We start from the raw sequence: 19,926 nt of genomic DNA, 5'->3' as shown, positions 1-19,926 counted from the left end.
TTGCATGCCTCAGCTTTGAAACATATGCAGGGCAATGACATATTGCAGTTTAAGTAGTGTGATATTTATGTTAGGGCTGGTGTCAGAAATCAGTGTTCAGTCCTTCATCACCGGCTAGGAAAGATTTAATTTATAAAAGCAACATCTTGTAGAGATGTGAAGATTCTCAGCTCAGTTTCTGGCCTAATCACCAGGCTGACTTTTACTTCAATACTAGTGGCACTAATCAAAATATAATTCATTGCTTTGTCCTGACGAGTTCAAACCTGAGATATGTTAACTACAGACAAATAAAAACAGAGGGACCTAGAACTACTGGGGAAATTGTATGAGACCATTTTTTTCTTAATGAAAGGATGGCACTGTAGGTCAGCTACTCAAGTATACTCCAACCCATAGTGTAGGACACATACTGAAGTCTCCTGTCATGGTAAATGAGATGTGGTCTTAGAACACTGCCTCGTGTTATATTATTCCACAGGGATCACGAGTTCAAATAAATCTTGCTAGCTGACAGGAAGGGTTAGTGGTCCGTTGAAACAGGCTGTAGCTGAAAATAGCCTTGTGTCCTCACCAGTGGCACAGTCATCCAATAACCTGTGAAAAGTAGAATGATTCTCTTTCCACAACCACATTTCTAATCTAAAGATTGTTTTAGGAAAAAATAAATAAACACAGATTAAATTTAAAAAATAATGTAAAATGTTGGGGGCTGTGAGTTACTTGTTGTACACAGATTTGTTTAAAACCTAAATGTACCAAGTCTCACAAAACATCCACGTACTGCACTGAAGAGAAACTAACTTAAATGAAGCCAGGGCCAGGCTGTACTTTCATGTAATACCAATCTGTACCAGGAGATGGTGCAGTGAGTCAGTCATTCTTATTAACAACTGTAACCTGGCAAAAGGCAAAGGCCTACCTGCACAACATAATTACAAAAACTGCCTTTAGGAATATTTTGAAAGCTTTTTACAGCAGTTTCAATTAATTAAAACTACTAACAAAATATAAAGAAACAAAAAGCTATGATGTTACATCCAAGATGAGTATTTTGTAGCAGAGATAACAACTGAAGTTAAAATGAGGTCATGTAACATTTTATAGCCATAATTAGCCAACTTAGTTTGTGGAAAGCATGAATTAAAAGTTGTCTTTTGGGGTAGCAATAGATAATTTCTAACAAATAATCTAATCTATGTTGGTTGGGTGGAACCTTTTGCTAAAATGCTGCCACCTTGTGGTCAAAGATGTCACCAAATTTCAAAGAAGTCGTTTTTACCAGATTTCAAAAATTAATTTGTTTATTTAAAACAATCTAACTCAACCTTTAAAATAAAAAAAATAAATTGTAAGGCAGTTAAATCACAAGCCTGATGTCTGCTGTCTAAACCCTTCTTTGTGGGAAGAAATAGAATAACTCTTCAACTTCTTTAAAAAAGGTTTTTATTTCATATAAAGTTCTGCAGTATTTAAATTTAGAAACAAAAATGATTTACTGTTAGCGTCGATATGACAAGTTATATCATCAGTACAACTCTGACCTTCTCCACTCGTCACACCAACCACAGTCTTGCTACAGTTCCTTGGCAACATATACAACAGTCTCACTCACAAAAATGTTTAACTTTGCTTAATTTAATCCAAGCAGTACGAAACATGGAAAATGCCTTAGGTATTATTTAACTTCTTATTTGGTGACAACAATCACAAGAAAAAGAGGCTGAACTGGTTTTGAATAAAATCCTGACCTGGTTAAAGTTCTGAAGCTGTGGTTGAGGATGGGACAGAAAGAGAGCACCTGAGAGGACCAGATCTTCATCCACCAAAGAGTCCAACTGAACCAACAACAATGTTAAACACAACAAAGTCTATGCTTTTAATCGTGACAACCCATGTGCGTCTTTCACTCACAGATGTGGACGAAACATTTACTTGATTTTGCAGTAAACTTTGGTTAACAACAACAACACATGTCTTTTTCCATAATGCACTTTTGAAAGAACACTGGTTAGAAAAGAGTGTCAGGTGCTGATAGTCAAAGTATGAAGTACAGTCTTGAGTGTATTAGTTATACATCATGCAAGTGTGCCTGAAACACTGTTAGATGTGAGGCTGGGACACTTCATGCATAGATCCTTCTGCCGATCGTGTGTGTCACAGGAAGACATCAGATTGCTAGCAGATTGTCAAAGCTGCCAGCAGCTCCATTGCACGAAACATTACTCATCGTTATCTAAAAGAAAGACAACAAAGAAAATCACAACAATTCAACAAAGCAGTTGGACCATTACTCCTAAAAGTAAACGACAGAGGAGGCGAGAGACAATGACAGCATTGTTATAATGAACAACAGAACCAAACATTTAACCTCACCAGGTCACTGGCAGCCATCTGCCAATCTGTACTGGTCTCATATTTGGATCTGTTGCAGCTCATCAGTTTATCTACTGTCTAAAACAAGCTTATCAAGCTTCTCTCTTTTTAAATTGTTTTTATATGCCGCCCCTCCCAAAGTTTGAAATGCAGTATGTGATGACAATAGTAAGAATATTTGCCCTTTTTGGCAAGAAGAAGAGCCAAAGGGAAGGGGAAAAAAAAAAAAAGAACTACTTGAGATTTTGGCACAATTAATAGACTATGCTGCCTTACAACAGTTTGCGCTCTGATTGCTGCTTCAAAAATATATAATTATATCCACCACTGCGTGGATGTAAGCCATAAGATAACAGATCTTGAGACAAGCCCTCAGGGGAGATATCTGACATTTGCATCATTCATCTCTACTTCAGAAGACAGTAAAAATAGAAAACGAACAAACTATCAAACAAAGATGTTCAATTAGAAAATATATCTGAAGCCTGCTCCCATCCTGAGGGATTAACTGCTTTCTACTTCTGCTGTGGCCCCCCCAAGTCCGACGACACGCTCAGCACAGAGCACGACAAAGAAAACAGAGTTAAGGGTGTCTTTCACATCTGCTCAGTCTCTTCACGACTTGGTGAAGAGACTGAGCAACAACGTGAGAAAAGAGGACAGAATTTTGACACGACGCTGATGCTGTCGCTGACGAGAACAATGAAAAGAAACCTGCTCGGATGTTTGTGGCTCAGAAGGAAAACGGTGTGAAAATTAAAAATTATATAAAAGAAAAAATAAATAAATAAAATGAACCAGGTCCAAGTGAAAAACTAATTTGAATTATTTTATTGTGTGTCATGTAAAAACATTAAAGAATATCATTTTAAATGTTATTAATTTAAATCAGAGACACTGAAAATGATAATATGATAAAACTGTCACGCACCTTCTTGATAAGCGCCATCTGCCATCACAAGATGAAGGATGTTGGGATACAGATGCTGGTGCTCAGTTCCCAGAATGCTTAGGACCAAACTGGAGCCCAGGTCAATATTCTCGTCCTCATCTTCATGTATGGCCTTGAGCATCAAAACAACAACAAGTCTCTTCAATCAGTCGTGTGATGTAACGCTTAAAAGGACAGCACAGATGTATATGTTTTACATATGACTGCATTATTTTGGAGAATCAGTTAATGCAGAGAGAGACTGAACCACCACCCTTGACTGCAGCCCAATCCACCAATAAGACACCAATGGTTCCTCCAGTGGATGCTGGGCCCATGCAGATCACTTGGGCTGAACCTTATCCCATAGAGTCTGAGATTCCCCTTGGCTGGCTCCAGGGTGGGGCCTCAAAGCCCCTGATTTAGATGAGGTTCCTTGAATCGAGTCGTTTTTGAATATTACTTATTGTGGCCATACATTTTTCCAATTTTTCCTTTGGAGACACTACCAGCTATGTTCTATAGTCATATTATTGGGGCAAATTTCTCCCAACAACAAAGCTCCTTGGATCACTCAGGCATGCAAAATGTGAACGTGACAATTCATGGAGGGAGACTATGTCTGGTCTTTCATTTGGATGCAGGAAAAGTAGAGCCAAAATGAGTCTGCTGCAAAGGTTTGAGCATCTCGCTCCTCTTAGGTGAGGTGTTTTTCACACCAGGAGACCTTGGGCAGACCAGGACATGCTAGAGAATATGTAATATACACACCTCCCCCAACTCCCCACAAAAGTAGCTGCTTAGTCGGCTGTCCACACTGGAGAAGATGCACTTTGTCATGAACATAATCTTCAAATCTTGCTCTAAGCGGTTTCACTCACAAGCTATTTTCCTTCTAAAGAACTACACATGCCAACAGCATCACTATGCAAAAGATACAAACCTTAATGACATCCCCTATAAGCTGAGCTGCAGTATTAAAGCAGACATCTCTACAGCTGAAATGTCCAAAACTGGGCACCTCATGCTAAAAACACTCCAGATATAGCACAGCGGTCCAGAGGAAAAAAAAAAAATGTAAATTTGATTTTGACTTGTATTGTCACTTTAACTGTGAAGTTATACAAACAAACTCCAGATTTCAAAGAGAAATAATGAATATTTCATACCTTAATCTTATTGTAGGCCTCAATGAACTTCTCAAAACCCATCTGCTGCTCCAGGTTGAACTGAAGCTCTTCCAGACGGCTGAAGATGCTGTCATGATGCTCCATCTCTCCGCCCTGCTCCTCTCCGCTGCCATCTGTTGTGGAGCAGAACCAATCACTTCACATAAAAATCTCAAACTTTTGGTCTCAAAAACTATGAAGGTGCTGAAGGAATATAAATATAATCTTTAATTAATATTCTAAGGTCTTAAGCAGTTTCAAACATAAAACAAGCTAAATGTAAAAACTAGAGTTGGGTAATGTTTTAAAGCAACCTGAGTAAAATAGACCGAAACGTCTGAGTCTCTGTGATGTTCTGTCCTTACCCGAATGCCATTCTTCATTGAGCTGCCTGTTATTACTGTGGTTCTCCTCTCCCACACCATTGGTAAGCAATTCCCCTGCCTCCTCATCAGCAGGACTTCCATTTGAGCATTCCTCCTCCTCTTCCTCTTCTTCCTCCTCATCGCCTTCATCATCTTCCTCTTCTTCATCCTCATCTTCATCGTCATCATCGTCTACCGCCATCTGATTGTTGTCCTGATCGATTTCAGCTGCGATCCTGTTGAAAAGCTCCTGGTCTCCGCTCTCAGGAGGGTTTCCATTAAAGTCGCCAGCTCCAACCTCCTCTTGCAGCAGTCTCTCCATGGATGCCCTGATGTCACGCAGATCTTCATCTTCATAAGCACTAAGAAACAGAACAAGGTTTCTTAGAAAACAATAGTTTTCTCTCTAATATTGTAGGGTCATTACCTTAAATATAAAGCTGCTTGCAATAGTTGTCATTGTAACAACTACCTGTCTTTATATAGTTTACAGACACAGGTTGTTGTTATTTCTGATTACGCCTATGGAAAAATTAGAACCTAACCTAACTTTGTCTTAAAAATACTACTTATAATCATCAACAGCTTGGCCAGAAAATGTCTTAGGATGTTTTTAGATTTCGTGCTTTTCTTACTCCTCTGTCTCAGACTGGTCATCATCTTTTCCTGCCTCATCCAGGTCCTCAATTTCCAGGTTGTTGTCTGGAGCAACGTTAGCCTCGCCAGTCACTGTAACGTCCTGCTGAGAGCTGAAGAGTCGACTCAGGTCTGGTAGAGAGCATGTCCGCAGCATCTGCGGGCACAAACCAAACACAGTGACAGAATATTCTGAGTGTTTGACTAACACAACTGCAAGTGGAATTCATATGACACAATAAACAACGGCTTAATATGCAAAGAAGGGGCCAGAATAGGACATGACTCTGTGACAAGATCCTATTCTACGTAGCCATTTTTATATGCATATTAAAAATGTTGAGCTCTGAAGATCTCATTGTCCCTGATGAAGGCCGTGAAAGATAATGGTTGATGGATGCTCGTCCTGTAATATAAGACTCAGCGGAGGTTCAGACTGGGAGATTAATGGATTCATTTCAGCCTTCTCATTAATAAAGAAGACTGAAATCCTACCCAAAATACTGCACAAGCCTCTACATCACACCAGGGAGAAGAGATAAATGTCCTGAAACACCTGATCACGCTTACAGCTAACAATGTCCTGGGTTTAATACTTAAGATAATTAACTTTGGAGCTTCCCTTTATTATGTAACACAATGTCCGCACACACACACAAAAAAGTGTTATATTCTGCTAGTAATCACCTTGGGGTTGTTGGCATCAAACATGCCTGTAGAAAGACCAATGAGGAGTGCATTCTGGTGTTTGGAGCGTAGAGGTGAGACAGAGCGTGAGCGAGAGGCCAGAGAGGAGGATGATTCATCCATGGAGGACTGGGCTGAGAGGATAGCGAGGGCGGCAGTGCGTCGGTGGGCCGGGGAACACAGTTTCATAAATAGGGGCTCCTCATGCTGAGCTAAACCAGTAGAGAGGAAAAATGGGGGCAGGTTTAATTAAGATAATACTTACCCTGAAAAAAGTAATCTTGGCTCACTACACATTGATCTCACCTGATGGTTCAGGAGCTTTGTCTGCACTCTGCTCAGCCTCTTTGTTGCCTGTTGGTCTTATATCGCCCTCTGCTGGCCTGTAGAAGAAATCCAGCTTAGCTTCACAGACATGCATGTTGCCTTTGTGCATTTATTTATTTAAAGGAGTTTTAAATCATAATAACAAACAGCTCAATTTTCATTTTGGTATGAAAAATGCAAATTTTTGATTTCATTTAACACTCACATTTGCTGTTGGCCTTCCTGCTCCCAAGCCTGCTGCACACTGTTTGGAGGATGTGAGGCCTGTTTAGGGGTTTCCTCTAAAAACACCGACTCCAAGTCTGCTGGATCTAAAGGAATTTAAGCATCACTGGACTTAGCTGGGGAAAAACAACAAAAATAAAAATTTAAATAAACAGCAAAAGATTGGATCAATATCAGGTACTAACCCTGAGTCTCAGTAACGCTGGTTGGCAGTGTTGGGCTCTCTATTGCAGCAGCCATGGAGATTTCTTGATGTGAGGCCACATCTGTAGCTGCAGGACTCTCAGCCACTACAGGGGGTAACACTTCTTTAGGTATCTTCACAATGCCAGCTTCTGCTGTCATCTGGTTTAATTTAACTGAAAGAAACCAAGAGACAATAATAATAATAATAGTACATGACAAGCGCATATTATTTAAAGCAGGACCAAATAAGAAAAATGTAAACATTAAAGGACTCTTCATCTCTCCATGTGTTGAAGTAAATCCAGACATGCTCTTGCAGTACTTTTCTACCTTAACTCACTATTTATGTAGTTTCTCATAAATAAATAAATAAATAAATAAATCTGCAACTTTGGGACAAATACAGGGAAATATTCTCTAAATTTCACATCAAAACTATTCCTGCAGTACCAAGCAAAGTTTTTGGCCTAATTTAGTCAAATTGTTAGGAATATTAAAAAAAACCAAAAAACGCCTTTTAATAGTGTAACATGACCTGTTGCTGTTCCTGTGATCACATTAACTCCGAGTCAGGGGAGAAAAAAAAATCCAAAAGACAAGACATGAGCCCAGAAGCTAACTGAATTAGTTTCATGTTGACACTCACATAAAAAAAAATAAAAATCATCATGAGGTGAGAAACTGTAAGTAAGACTAACCAGGACTAGAAGACTCGTCCTCACATATGGTGAGAGTCTCCAGTGGCTGAGTGAGTGGCTGAAGTTCTGCCTCCTTAAGTACCTTCAGCACCTGAGAGTCTGGACTTGCTCCCCACATCTTCCTCGGAGCATCTTCCTGTAGCACAGCCATTTGTATAACTTCGCCCGCTGTTTGCTCTGAGACAAAAAAAACAAAAACAACAAACAAACAAACAAACCAAAAACAGAAATCGAAAGAGACAGAGAGAGAGTGTAATACTCAGAGAGCAGTTATATGGAAAGCTGTGTGCTTGTTCTGACTCAGCGGGAAAGGACTTACCAATGGTCATGAGGGATGTATCCTCTAGAGTTTGCTGAGCTGCAGAGAGGACAAGTGGAACTCCTGCCTCCCACTTCTTCCTGTCACCACCAGAGGACGGCCTACCATCTGGAGATGCTGAAGTGGCTAATGAGATAACAGAAGGGGAAATTTGGCAAACCTGCCCTTTAGTAGAGAAACCAACAGATCCTGAATAGAAATCAACTGAAGAATTATAATGTCAAAACAAATATATTTCAACTGATCTGTTTCGATACAAGGCACTTCTTCAAGGCAGAAATAAACTATATGAAAAACACAACATGATGATAATGGGAAATGTAGCAAGGAGCATAATCTCAAACAAACAAAAGATGAGATTAAAGCAAATCAAAGGTTAGGAGGTTACAGGTGTGATTTTATTGGTAGGCCCCTCAAACAGTAAAGTTTAGCAATGACTTAAACGGAGCAGCAGTTTTAGCTGACATCAAGTGTTCAAGACATTTGCTCTAGAACTGAGGAGCTGAAACCCTGAAAGCTGCATTTGTTATTTTGTTGTGATTCCAGTAATAGAGATTAAACCTGGTCCTAATTGCCTTAAAAGTCTGGATGTTTCATGAAGTATGAATAAATGTGAAATCTAAGTAGGTCCATTCGGTGCTTTGTAAAGCAGTACAAGGATTTTAAAGTAATCCAATTTTTTTTTAGTGTTAGCATGTTGCATGAGCTGCAGCTGTCTCATTGAATTTTTGACTTATGAAGTCATTGTTATAGTAATCGAACCTGCTTTAGACAGAAATCCTTTATTTTGATTTTAAATGTGGTTGTAGGCCAACTGTAACTTGCGTAATGCTTCTGTCAAAATTTAGGTCACAGTCTGTTTATGCCACGATTTCTAGCTTGACATCATGGTTTCAGACAGGTGTTAACTTTTAGTCATACAGGCTAAAAAGGCCAATTTAATTTGTTTTATTTGGTTAAAATTTAAAAGATGAAATGATAAACACACTCACTAAATAGCAAAGACGACAGATGGTGGTCAGATGTCCACCACATTTTCAACTATGTGCATTTACTGCTTTTTTAAGAAGACTGGGCCTTTAATGAAGCTTTAGAGTTTGTATATGTGTATTAAACGTTTGTGGGTAAAGAGTTTTATAAACTTTCTTTTTGGGAGGAAAACAAACCTTTTTTTGGCTGTCAATCACATTTGACTGGTGATTCTATACATGCAGTTTTTAAGCTTTGGCTCAGTTACCCTATGTCCAAATCGGGGCTTTCAAAAAACTGCCCAGTCGTTTTATGAAGTTCGCTGCAAGTTGTGAGACTTCTCTCTGTTTGTCAGGGCATGGCACACCACAAAAAAACCAAAAAAAAAAAAACAAAACATACTGTAATCCTCTTAATTCATCTCTAGTTAGACTCAACTCACTGCTTGCTGTGGCACACGTTTCCTCTAAAGTTTGCTGAGCCACGGGAAGTACAGGTAGCTCTGCTGCTTCCCACTTCTTCCGGTCTTCATTGGAAGAGGGGCGCTTGTCTGTATCAGACTGGTTTTGGGTTGGAGCAGGACTTGATTCTGCTGGGGCCAAAGGAGACTCCTCCACCTCCTCCACTGGGCTTTGAGTTTTAAGGTTCTGGTTAAGTCTGCGCAGAATCTGCTTCTTCTCACTCTGTTACAGAGAAGTGATTGCATAACAGTATTTTTTTTTCCATTAGAACGAATGGCGTTGTTATTTGATTTCATAAATTTTAACAACTAATCACCTCACCTGGATCATGGTTGCAGACTCTGGTTCAGGCAAGCTCTCCTTTAGTGGCGTCATCTGTAAAAAAAAAAAAAAAAAGCCAAATTCATGTAGCTAATAAATAAATATCCCCAAGTACTGTGAGAGATAGTGTTATACATCAATTATATACTGACTGCTCCAACGTTCTTTAGGGCAGCAGTCATGGATATAGCTGGGGTGGAGGGTTTGGGTGTAGGCAGGGCTGGAGTTTTGGCAGCTGGTTCTGGCTGAGAGGGGCCTGGCTGTGGAAGAGGACTATCAGAGGTAGACGATACTGCTTCTGAGGCCACTATATTTGCTCCCGCCATGCCACCTTTGACCCCTCGTGCTGCAAGCTTCCATAACAGTCAATATGCAAAGTTAGCTTATACTTTAACTAATGCACCAGTAAGGTCACACTAAGACAAGACAGGGATTAACCAAAAACAAATGCTTACATGGTCCTCCCATGCCCTTTTTTCTCGCTCATATGCTTCTCTCCTCTTCTTCTCTAGCTGCTCTTTCAGAAGAGCTGCACGGGCATTAGCTTGTGCCTGCAAAACGGAACAAAACAATGACACGCTTTGATAAATGTTACACATTATTTCTGTCTATTATTATTTTTTATTATATTAACCTCTCTCCTCCCTTTTTTCTCCAGTTACAATTGGCTGGGAAGGCTAAACTGCATGCACACTAATCGAGAGGGTCATCTCTCCTCCACCAGTACAGACCTTTGTCTTTTGCAGTTTTGTTTATTATAAGTTGACTTGGGAATTACCGATGGTCCCGTTTTCATATTTTGCTTGAAGTAGTTTTGTTTCTAAACATTAGTTCAGGAGAAAACATTGATACCGGTGACCCACTGGGTGGTTGTTTCGAGGTTTAGGGTTAGTCACTGTTTTTGCTTAATAAAGCATGTTTTGATCTGTGGAAGTTATATGAAATCTCACGTGTTTGGTTACTCTGAGCCGTGGATTTTAGGGGCTGTAGCAATGATCAAAATACGATTACTAAAAATAGGGCTGTACAAAATCCAATGTCTTCTCTGATGACAGTGTTTTTTTTATATTTTCCGGTGCTGTTTCAGGACAAAACGACAGCCATGACTTTTTAAGCCTCTTTACAGCAACAAGTTACAGGCAAAGCAGAAAAGGAAGAGGATTACATCATCTTCCTCTTGCTGTCATTTTAATCATTGTTAACGTCTCTGCAAATGAAGTTATCAAATAAACATCAGATATTGGAAAATGCAATTGTTTTTTGCTTCTTCTAGACTCACTTTTAAAGCCTCTATCTTCTTTCTCCTGAGCTCGGCCTCCTCACTGGACTCCTGGCTGTCAGAACCATCGCTATCATACTGAAATACACAGGAAGCAACATCAACACCCAGGAGACAAAAATGTCAGCAAAAATTGAAAACCACCTTCATTATTGGCACCCTGTGAAGAGCTGGAATAACGTACCTTCTCTCCTCTGAGTCGAGCTTTGATCTGCTGGCGCTCATTGAAGTTCTGCAAGCGGATCTGTCTGAGCCTTGCCAAGTACTCCTGAGAACAAATACAGAAATGTTACATACTGAATGAACACACACAAAGCAGAGAGTACAGTACTGATATTAGCAGACATACAAAAAACAAAACATGCTTTGTTGGGACTTGTACATAAAAAAAAATGTTATACACAAAGGCATCAGCCATTTAGATAAAATAACAAAAAACAAAACAAAAGACAACACAAATTTACAATCAGCAATGAAGATGTATTCAATTCAGAGCAAAACATTTATGACCAAACTCAAAACTCAGGTGGTTATTTGAAATGAGACAGCAGCCATAACTGGGATAATGGAACACCACACATTGCACAAGGAGTGGCAATGAGTTTGAGCTGCTGGGTTGAACTGTGGGCGGGTCAAAGGGAGCTTTGTGCAGACGTGTGAAACGTGCCAAGCCAGACGTGCTGTGAGTAAGGTGAAGTGTGAGGCTGGGCGTTCAGGCCTTTGCCTCCTACCTCCTCCTCTTTGTTGGGTTTAGACCTCCTGCACCGAACACCACCAGCCCGGCCTCCATAGATTGCTGCCAGGTTTTGCCGAGTACCCTGTTTACCATTTAATTTAACCACACTTTAGGACACGGGCCCTAACAGCTAGCTGCCACAAGATTATGTGTAAGACAAAAATAATAGAAAAGGATAAAAACATTCGCAGGCAGTCGTTTGATTCTCAGTGTGATTTGCAGTCACGGGTCTATAATTGATTCAATCTTGAGACCAGAAATAGAGCTTAATTAAGCTGTTAGATTGAAAACGTTTCTTACTAAATATCAATATCAGTTTTTATTTCTGTTCATATAAATTTCACCAGTATAGTAACAGGTTATCATGCAGTATTTTCATGATGGGGGCTATATACTTATTAGTAGTTATAATATGTACCAGCTGTCCTTCAGCACGGGCTTTGTTGAGCATAGCTTCCCTCCTCCGCTGCAAAAACTCCTCAACTTGAAAGGCTCGCCCAACTGCCATTTGACCGCGCTGCCTGTGAAAAGAACACAGTAATAAATATTCGTACTCAACTTTTACACCGTTGAGAACAACAACACAGCTATGTGACTAGCTGACCTGCTAATATGGGCTTGTTTGGAAACATGCTGCAGCCTGTGGAGTTCTCTCTTGATTACGTCAGGGTCGAGTCGTCGAGCAGGGCCGTTAGGAAGCACTGTGCCTGCAGCAGCTAGTACACTAGTCAGTACATAAATAGGCAATGTCATTACAAATACTACTTAACACACATAAACAGCCAAAAACAAATAAATAAAATAACCTTACTGAATGGGACTGCAAGGCCCAGCTGAGGAGCTCTCCCTGCTGACATCTTTAGGCGTCGGTCTAGCCATTTGGTCGAGGATTGCATGGTAGTGTTCATAAGAGCTTTTACCAGGGAGAGGAGCTAGAGTAGAACCCTGAACAGCAGCAACATGTGCACCTCTCTTTCCACCTCCTACAAAACACTGAGTACGGAGAACAAAACAATGTCGCAACCCTCACTGAGGGCATCCTGACATAACTCTTTATATGACAAAAAAACCCAAAAAATATATACATTACCTTTCTCTCTGGGCTGCTACCTCCACTAGAACTCAAGACATGCTTCCAGCCTTGTTCTCTCGCTTGGTTTATTCGATTGATCTGTAAGAGATCAAAGGTTCAGATTTAGGTTTAGCTGTACAGAGTGTGTGAACTACAAATGCACTGTGGAGCTCAGATCAATCACCTAGCAGAAGATAAAGAAAATATCCAGACTAAATCCCCCCTCTACTGCTGCCACTGACCTGCAGGCTGTGCTTTGACAACTCATGTGTTAGTTTATCATTTCCTTCATATAAAAATGTTGCCAACATTTAGGAAGCTTAAAACTATAGTACACAAAAAGTTAGGGTCATGGTGGCCATAGCCATAAATTTCTATACATTCAGTGTTCTCAAACTGTGTTCTAGGCCATGGGACGAATATAGAGTGAAACTGAACTGAATTAATAGACTTTTTGTAAGAATTTTACTTGATTAAAATTTATATTTAATACTTTTTTTTTTTAAACTTTGTCCTAAAAAGGATCCCCTTTCCTTCACTAATGAAAAAAAATATAAATAAAAACCACACACCCAAGCTCAGTTAATCACCCACCTTTTCCTTTTCATATCTCTTCATCTGCTCCGCTTTCAACATGAACATCTGAAAGAAAGAAAGACTTTAGTTCGAAAGGTATAAAAACTTTTTGCATGGAGATATAGAAACTAAACAGTATGCTCACTTGCTCTCTCTGTTTCCTTTCTTTCTCGATCATCTCCATCCTCTTCTTTCTGATTCCATCCTATAGAATGAGACAAAACCATTCAAACCCCAAAATAGACATCTTAAAGAAAACCGCCTCAAGGGAAAGAGCCAGCAGGACTGCTCTGTCAGAGGTCAGGTGGGCGAGGAGGAAAAGTTTGGTTAAAAGAGAAAGCTAGATCAGGCAGAGCACTCCGAATGTGCCGGGAGCGGACAACAGGTGAAGATGGGGAAGCAAGCGCAATGAGAGGGAGCAAAATTGAAAATGCTAATAAGAAGGGACCTTCACGTGTAAGTGAATGGCGAGGAGAGAAAAAAAAAAAAAAAAAAAGGGGAGCCTATTAGAGAATATAATATGGCGCTCTCAGTGTACCTCGTGTTTTTTCCTCTCTTCTTCCACTTGACTCACTCTTCTCTGGGGGGTTGCTGGGAGAAGGGCCTGAGCAACATATGACACTGGGCTTCAGAGGTAGCCAACATAACATGATGTACCAATAAACACTCACTCACACACACACACACAAATGGAAGAAGCACTGACAACAAATACAGCATCTGGCATAAGAAGGCAACCCCCCCCCCCCAAAAAAAACAAACAAAAACAAAACAAACGTCATGACTAAAGATCGATCATACCAGCTTGTCATCAACAATAACAGCCTACTAACCGGTTTGTGTTTTCCAGCTGGTTTCTTGTCTGCAGGCTTTCTGGCTCCATCTGGGACCTTCCTCACAGTTAAAGGCACTCCGTATTTGGCGGCTGGTTTTGTAATCTTCTGGGCTGAGGCTGATATTATGAGATATCCAGAAGTAATTTAGAAGAAAAACTCAAAAACTAACAAAATTTGTATTTTAGTCAGCCAATGTGCGCACCGCACCACACACACACACACACACACACACAGTGTATTTTCACATCATAATAAAAATCAAAAAGAAATGAGCAGATTATTGTACAAAAGATGCAAAAGTCCAGCATCCTTCATTTATCAGTTTTGATTTAAGGTGTTGAGGTCCTCTTTAATGCCATGAATATGTGCCCGACTTGGTGGCTGATTAGTTCTAGAATCTACAAACAAGCTGTAGAAGACAGACCCCTTGTAGTCTTCTTCATGACGAGTTTGCTCACCTGATGGCACCTGTGCCACACCCGATTTAGGCTGCTTGTGAAGAAAAGTATGGCGAAATTCCTGAGCAATGATCTGAAATGAGTAAGAAATTTAATGAGCAAGCTAGTTTTTGCAAAAAACAAACAAACAAAAAAACCCCAAAGAATTAACAATCAGCTGCAGAGTCTACCTGTGGTGTGAGAAACTTCTCAATCCTGCAGGAGAGGAAAGGTTTGTCCAGTATGCTGTTGACTGAGGGTCGCTCTCGGGGGTCGCGTTTAAACAACTGTGCAAGGAGAGATCGCAGTTCTTGGGAGTAGTGACAAGACACAGGAGGGTACGACCCACGAATTATCTTAAGAACCAAGTTCTTCATGTTGCCAGCCTCAAACTGAGAATAAACAAATGCAAAGGCTCACACAGCTGTAACCACTGCATAGAAATTACTGAAGACAATTGAACTATATAGGGATTCTTAATGTGGGGACTGTACTGGATTACAGATTAAATTGGGAATTAATATACTGGAAATTAATTTCAGTGTATTATCTAACAGTACATTATCTAACTACAGTTATACATATAGAATATACAGGGAAGAGATCAAAATTAGTATGTGAGAGAACAGTAAATGCTGCATAAAACACCTTAAAATACTGTATAATAATAATTAAACAGCTCACACAGAATACTTACTGCATGCTTAAGAGTGCACATTTCATACAGAACACACCCTAGGGCCCAAATATCACTGCAGCAGGAAGGAAAAGCAAGGAAAATGAGAGGCGAGAACATACAACTGGGTGGGCAGGGATAAGTTCTGGGTTAAGTTTATTATTCATTCAATAAGGTATCAACAGTCAAGTGCATGCCCTTTACTTTCCTTTTATAAACTGAGATGAAAACAAGACTTTATTGACAAGAAAACTCCAGATCATTTAGACTGAGCTAAATTTACTTCACTCATTGTAACTAAAGTGGGTTAAATTGCATGTACGCTTAAAATAGTTAAGGAGAAAAATCAATACCAGCTTCCTGCTGTAGATGTAAGCGAGCAAGTTTACTCAATAAAAAGGCGAGGTGATCTCCTTACATTACACTGTAGCCACCACCTAATCCTGCAGACTCAAGATTCAGTGGGGAGACACCTTGTCCCATTGATTACTATTGAATTTGCTTGACAACTAGACACCAATGTACGATATTCCAGAAGTCCAAGTACCTTTTGTTATTGTATGGTTTATTTTCACAGATCTCTGGTGACAGGTAATATGGTGTTCCTATGCATGTTCTTGCCAGTTCTACAGTGCTGAAAAATAGAAAAATAGCACATTTTAATATTAAAGCTTCAATATTTCAAATAAGCACTGTCTAATGTGCAAAAATACAAACAATGACATAAATCAAAGCAAAAACAGCTGTAAAAAAGGGAAAAAATCAACATCAATAATAAATGCACCTAAGAACCTCAGAACATTATGTATAAATACATAAAACACGTAATACCTTATAAGATCAGACATATTTGATTTAACCAAAAGATATTTCTGTGTAAGAACAGTTAAAAAGTGTACAAATAACAAACTTCAACAAAATAAACTATAATATTTTTTTAAATATAGTAAAACAGAATGTCTTATTACCAGAAATGCAAAGTGTTCTTCAACTTTTAGTCTGGAATCTATGCTTAATGAAAAACTGCAGGGCTATTTAGACAACAGTGTGCATACCTGTTCAGCACCCTTGCAATTCCAAAGTCTCCAAGCTGAACTGTTCCATCTTTTGTCAAAAAGATGTTCTACACAAGCATTATGAGAACACATGTAAATAATCCAATACATGCAAACAAACAACTTATCACTTAAAGGGAATCTTGTGATTTATGAAACAATACCTGTGATTTTATGTCTCTGTGGAGAATTTTTCGATCGTGTACATGCTTGAGCGCTAGGCAGATCTGCACAAACCAATCTAGGATCTCAAAAAAGGAGACTACAGTAAACCATATGTATTGTGATCAGTTTAACCAAATATCTGTATACTGTTTGCACAGTGACTGCCTTGAGTAGTTGCTGGCTTACTTGCGCTTCTGAGAACAGTACCCCTTTCTGAGAGTTGATCTTTTTGAATAGGTCTCCACCCTCGCAGTAGTCCATCACAATATACAGGCAGCCACCCTCTGGGAAAAAAATACAAATAAAATAAAAAAAACTTATAGTATGTAGTTATCACACAGTGCACATTTGATAATAGTTTCTTCACATAAACAGATGAGCTATTTGAATGGCATTAATACCTTCAAAAGATTCCTTATACTGGACGATGTTTGGATGACTCATGTTGGCAAGAACAGCAACTTCCTTCCGAGATTCCTGCCTCTCTTTGCTGGACATCTGTCAAAGTAATGAAGAGGAGGGTAACGAGATGAAGCGCACGCTGAAAAGAACATGCCAAGCTTGTGTAAAAAATATGCACAGAAGCTTACTCCAGATATGCCAATCTCCTTAATGACATACTGGTGTCCATGATCTTTGGATTTGACCAGGATAGCCTTTCCAAATGAACCTTCCCCAATTTTCTTCACCTTTTCGTACTTGTCCATGTTATTGGAATGACTGGCTCCACATGCTGGATCTACAAAGACATCAAGAACATGCTAATGCTATTGCTCGGTGTAACTAGGCTTTAATCGAGGGTTCCGTGACAGAAGCTTTATAAAAGGCAAACATTTGGTAGTCTTAATAATGACAATTGTGCGTCGTCCTGGAAATGTAATGTTAGCTCCATTGTGGACCGCTGTCAGACAGAAAATGAGACGGACTGAGATGCTGAGATGCAAGACACAACACAGCTGGTAGCAAAACAGCTAGCGTTCCCGTTACTTAGAAGCTAGAAGAAGATGGGAGCTTCATAAAATATTTACTTGTGAATGTACAAAACTCTTAACTGATATAATATCACCGGCTCACTGTGTAGCCGTATACGTTTCTGTGTGCCTTACCATTAGTCTTTTCTCGCTGCCTTTCTCATAGAGGTTTGGGTACTTGATACTGTCCTCGCACTCTCTATCTAACTACGGCTACATTTTTTGTACGTTTTCATTGGTCAGATGTACCAAGACCGAACATTAATTGGTGGACACGACTGTCCATCATCTTTTATTGTGGATGACGCTTACCAGTCTCCGCCCCCAATGACACCGTTGCTGTGGACATTTTCCATAGCAACCGCAAACCAACTGAGAAGCATGGAGAACGTGTAACGTTTGGCGATTAATTTAGTTAAAATGTATTTATTTTTTAGTTACTTCATCTAGTATTTTCATATTATGTATCTAAACCACAGAGCTTCGCTAAATTTAGTAACACACTATCCTCCTAATACCTAACTCTGCCATGGAGGAGCTGCACAAGACAATAAGCAACCAGCAGAACTCCCATCCAAACGCAGTGCACATTATAGCTGGGGACTTCAACCATGCTGATTTAAGGTCAGTATTCCCCAGATTTGAACAGCATATTAAATGTGCAACGAGGGGGAAAACACATTGGATAAAGCCTACAGCAACATCCAAAAAGGCTACAGAGCAACCCCTCTACCACATCTAGGTTTGTCAGACCACATGTCCATGCTGTTGATCCCTGCATACACTCCCATTAGGAGAAGAGCCCCCCCCAGTCACAAAAACTGTGAAAACCTGGCCAGAAGGTGCATCACATCAGCTGCAGGACTGTTTTGAAAACACGGACTGGAGCGTGTTCGAACATCAGGACCTTGAAGAGCACACAACGTCACTGCTCTCATATATTAACTTCTGTGTCAACAGTGTCACTGTGGACAAACGTCTCCGGGTGTATTCCAACCAGAAACCCTGGATGACTAAAGAGGTCCAGGTCCTGCTGAAGCAACGTGACGCCGCTTTTAGATCCGGTGATGGTATGCAGTACAGTGCAGCCAGATCTGAGTTGAAAAGAGGCATCAGAGAGGCCAAGGCAGCGTACAAGAGAAGGATCGAAGACCACTTCAGCACCAAAAACTCACGACAGGTATGGCAGGGAGTTCAGCACTTAACCAACTACAAACCTGGCAATACCACGTTGACTGAGGGTAACGCGGAGCTTGCGGAGGAGCTGAACCACTTCTTCGCACGCTTTGAGGTGAAGGGACCAGAGGCAGCAGCAGCAAAAACATCGGACAGCAGCAGCCCAAGCCTCATAGTGCAGGAATATGAGGTGAGGCGCACGCTGACGGCAGTGAACCCCAGGAAGGCCACCGGACCAGATGGGGTAACCGCAAAGGTCCTAAAAGAGTGTGCAGACCAGCTGGCTGGGGTCTTCACTAAGATCTTCAACACTTCACTGTCCCAGTCCTGCATCCCGCCGTGCCTAAAGTCAGCCACAATTGTCCCACTGCCAAAGCGTACTAACATTAGCAGCCTCAACGACTACCGACCAGTTGCTCTAACACCTGTTATAATGAAGTGCTTCGAGAAACTGGTCCGACGTCACATCATGTCCTGCTTGCCACCCACACTCGACCTGCTCCAGTTTGCATACAGAGCTAACAGATCAACTGAAGATGCCATTGCTACAACGCTCCACACCACCATCTCTCACCTGGAAGTGCAGGGCCGTTACGCCAGGCTGCTCTTTGATGACTTTAGCTCTGCTTTCAATACGATACTCCCGGACAGACTAATAGTTAAACTGCTGGAAATTGGACTTCCTTCCACCACCTGCCGCTGGATCAGAGACTTCCTCTCAGACCGTGTACAGAGAGTTAGAGTGGGGCCTCATCCACTCCAGAGGGTCATCAACATGGCCCAAAAAATCATTGGACATCCTCTTCCCTCCCTGAAGGACCTGTACAGCACTTGCTGTCTCAAGAGGGCACGCAGCATCCTACGGGACTGCACACACCCAGGACACCGGGTGTTTAAGTCTGGCAGGAGGTTCAGGCTGCTGAGGTCCCGAACAAATAGACTCAAGGACAGCTTTTACAACAGGGCAATAGCCCTGATCAATGTAAATAGCTGACCTGACTGGATACCTCCCTGGACTTTTTAGGGGGGAGGTAACAATGTTTAAAACGATAACAATAATATTTATATTTATAACAAGGTGCAATAATAATTAATGTGCAATAATAATAACAGTGTGCAATACACATACACTTATTCTTCTTTTTTATACTAAGTTAATATACTGTGTTGTGTTGTTTGTTGCGTTGTGATGTGTCATATCGTGTCGTGTTGTGTTATATGTAGTGCCGACGTAGGACAGTTTTTCCAATTTCATTGTACTACTGTACTATGTATGA

The 19,926-nt window shown here is 40.5% G+C and overlaps 1 protein-coding gene across 2 annotated transcripts; it reads right to left on the bottom strand.

Annotated features, from left to right (window-relative positions):
- Positions 1–1,429: 1,429 nt before the first annotated feature.
- On the bottom strand, positions 1,430–18,379 carry nek1 (NIMA-related kinase 1). 2 transcript variants are annotated; one of them, XM_040040010.1, is made up of 36 exons: positions 17,609–18,379; positions 17,093–17,241; positions 16,904–17,000; positions 16,689–16,786; positions 16,502–16,585; positions 16,338–16,405; positions 15,830–15,916; positions 15,304–15,358; positions 14,798–14,998; positions 14,628–14,700; positions 14,167–14,285; positions 13,872–13,937; positions 13,479–13,538; positions 13,352–13,399; positions 12,776–12,856; positions 12,497–12,678; positions 12,290–12,409; positions 12,104–12,206; positions 11,681–11,767; positions 11,134–11,217; positions 10,950–11,027; positions 10,126–10,221; positions 9,823–10,023; positions 9,671–9,724; positions 9,331–9,571; positions 7,920–8,045; positions 7,601–7,777; positions 6,902–7,075; positions 6,697–6,802; positions 6,471–6,547; positions 6,165–6,376; positions 5,477–5,634; positions 4,842–5,203; positions 4,477–4,610; positions 3,308–3,440; positions 1,430–2,236 (listed from the first exon to the last, which is right to left on the bottom strand). In XM_040040010.1, exons 2-36 carry the CDS (start codon positions 17,207–17,209, stop codon positions 2,223–2,225), a joined length of 4,173 nt encoding a protein of 1,390 aa, XP_039895944.1. In that variant the 5' UTR covers positions 17,210–17,241; positions 17,609–18,379; the 3' UTR covers positions 1,430–2,222. The 2 variants fall into 2 exon arrangements, with proteins under 2 accessions (XP_039895944.1, XP_039895945.1); XM_040040011.1 differs by lacking the exon at positions 11,681–11,767 and having other exon boundaries at positions 17,609–18,378.
- Positions 18,380–19,926: the final 1,547 nt, after the last annotated feature.

The sequence above is a fragment of the Simochromis diagramma genome, unplaced genomic scaffold (genome assembly GCF_900408965.1).
Source record: "Simochromis diagramma unplaced genomic scaffold, fSimDia1.1 OVJJ01000026.1, whole genome shotgun sequence".
NCBI classification, from domain to species: Eukaryota; Metazoa; Chordata; class Actinopteri; order Cichliformes; family Cichlidae; genus Simochromis; species Simochromis diagramma.
This window is presented reverse-complemented; position numbering and strand designations above follow the sequence as displayed.

Coding starts and splice junctions, on each gene's coding strand:
- nek1 (XM_040040010.1), bottom strand. CDS start 17,209: ATGGACAAGTACGAAAAGGTGAAGAAAATTGGGGAAGGTTCATTTGGA. Junction 17,001..17,092: donor AGGAGATTGGCATATCTGGA/GTAAGCTTCTGT, acceptor TTACTTTGACAG/ATGTCCAGCAAAGAGAGGCA. Junction 14,999..15,303: donor TGTGCACTCTTAAGCATGCA/GTAAGTATTCTG, acceptor GTTTATTCTCAG/TTTGAGGCTGGCAACATGAA.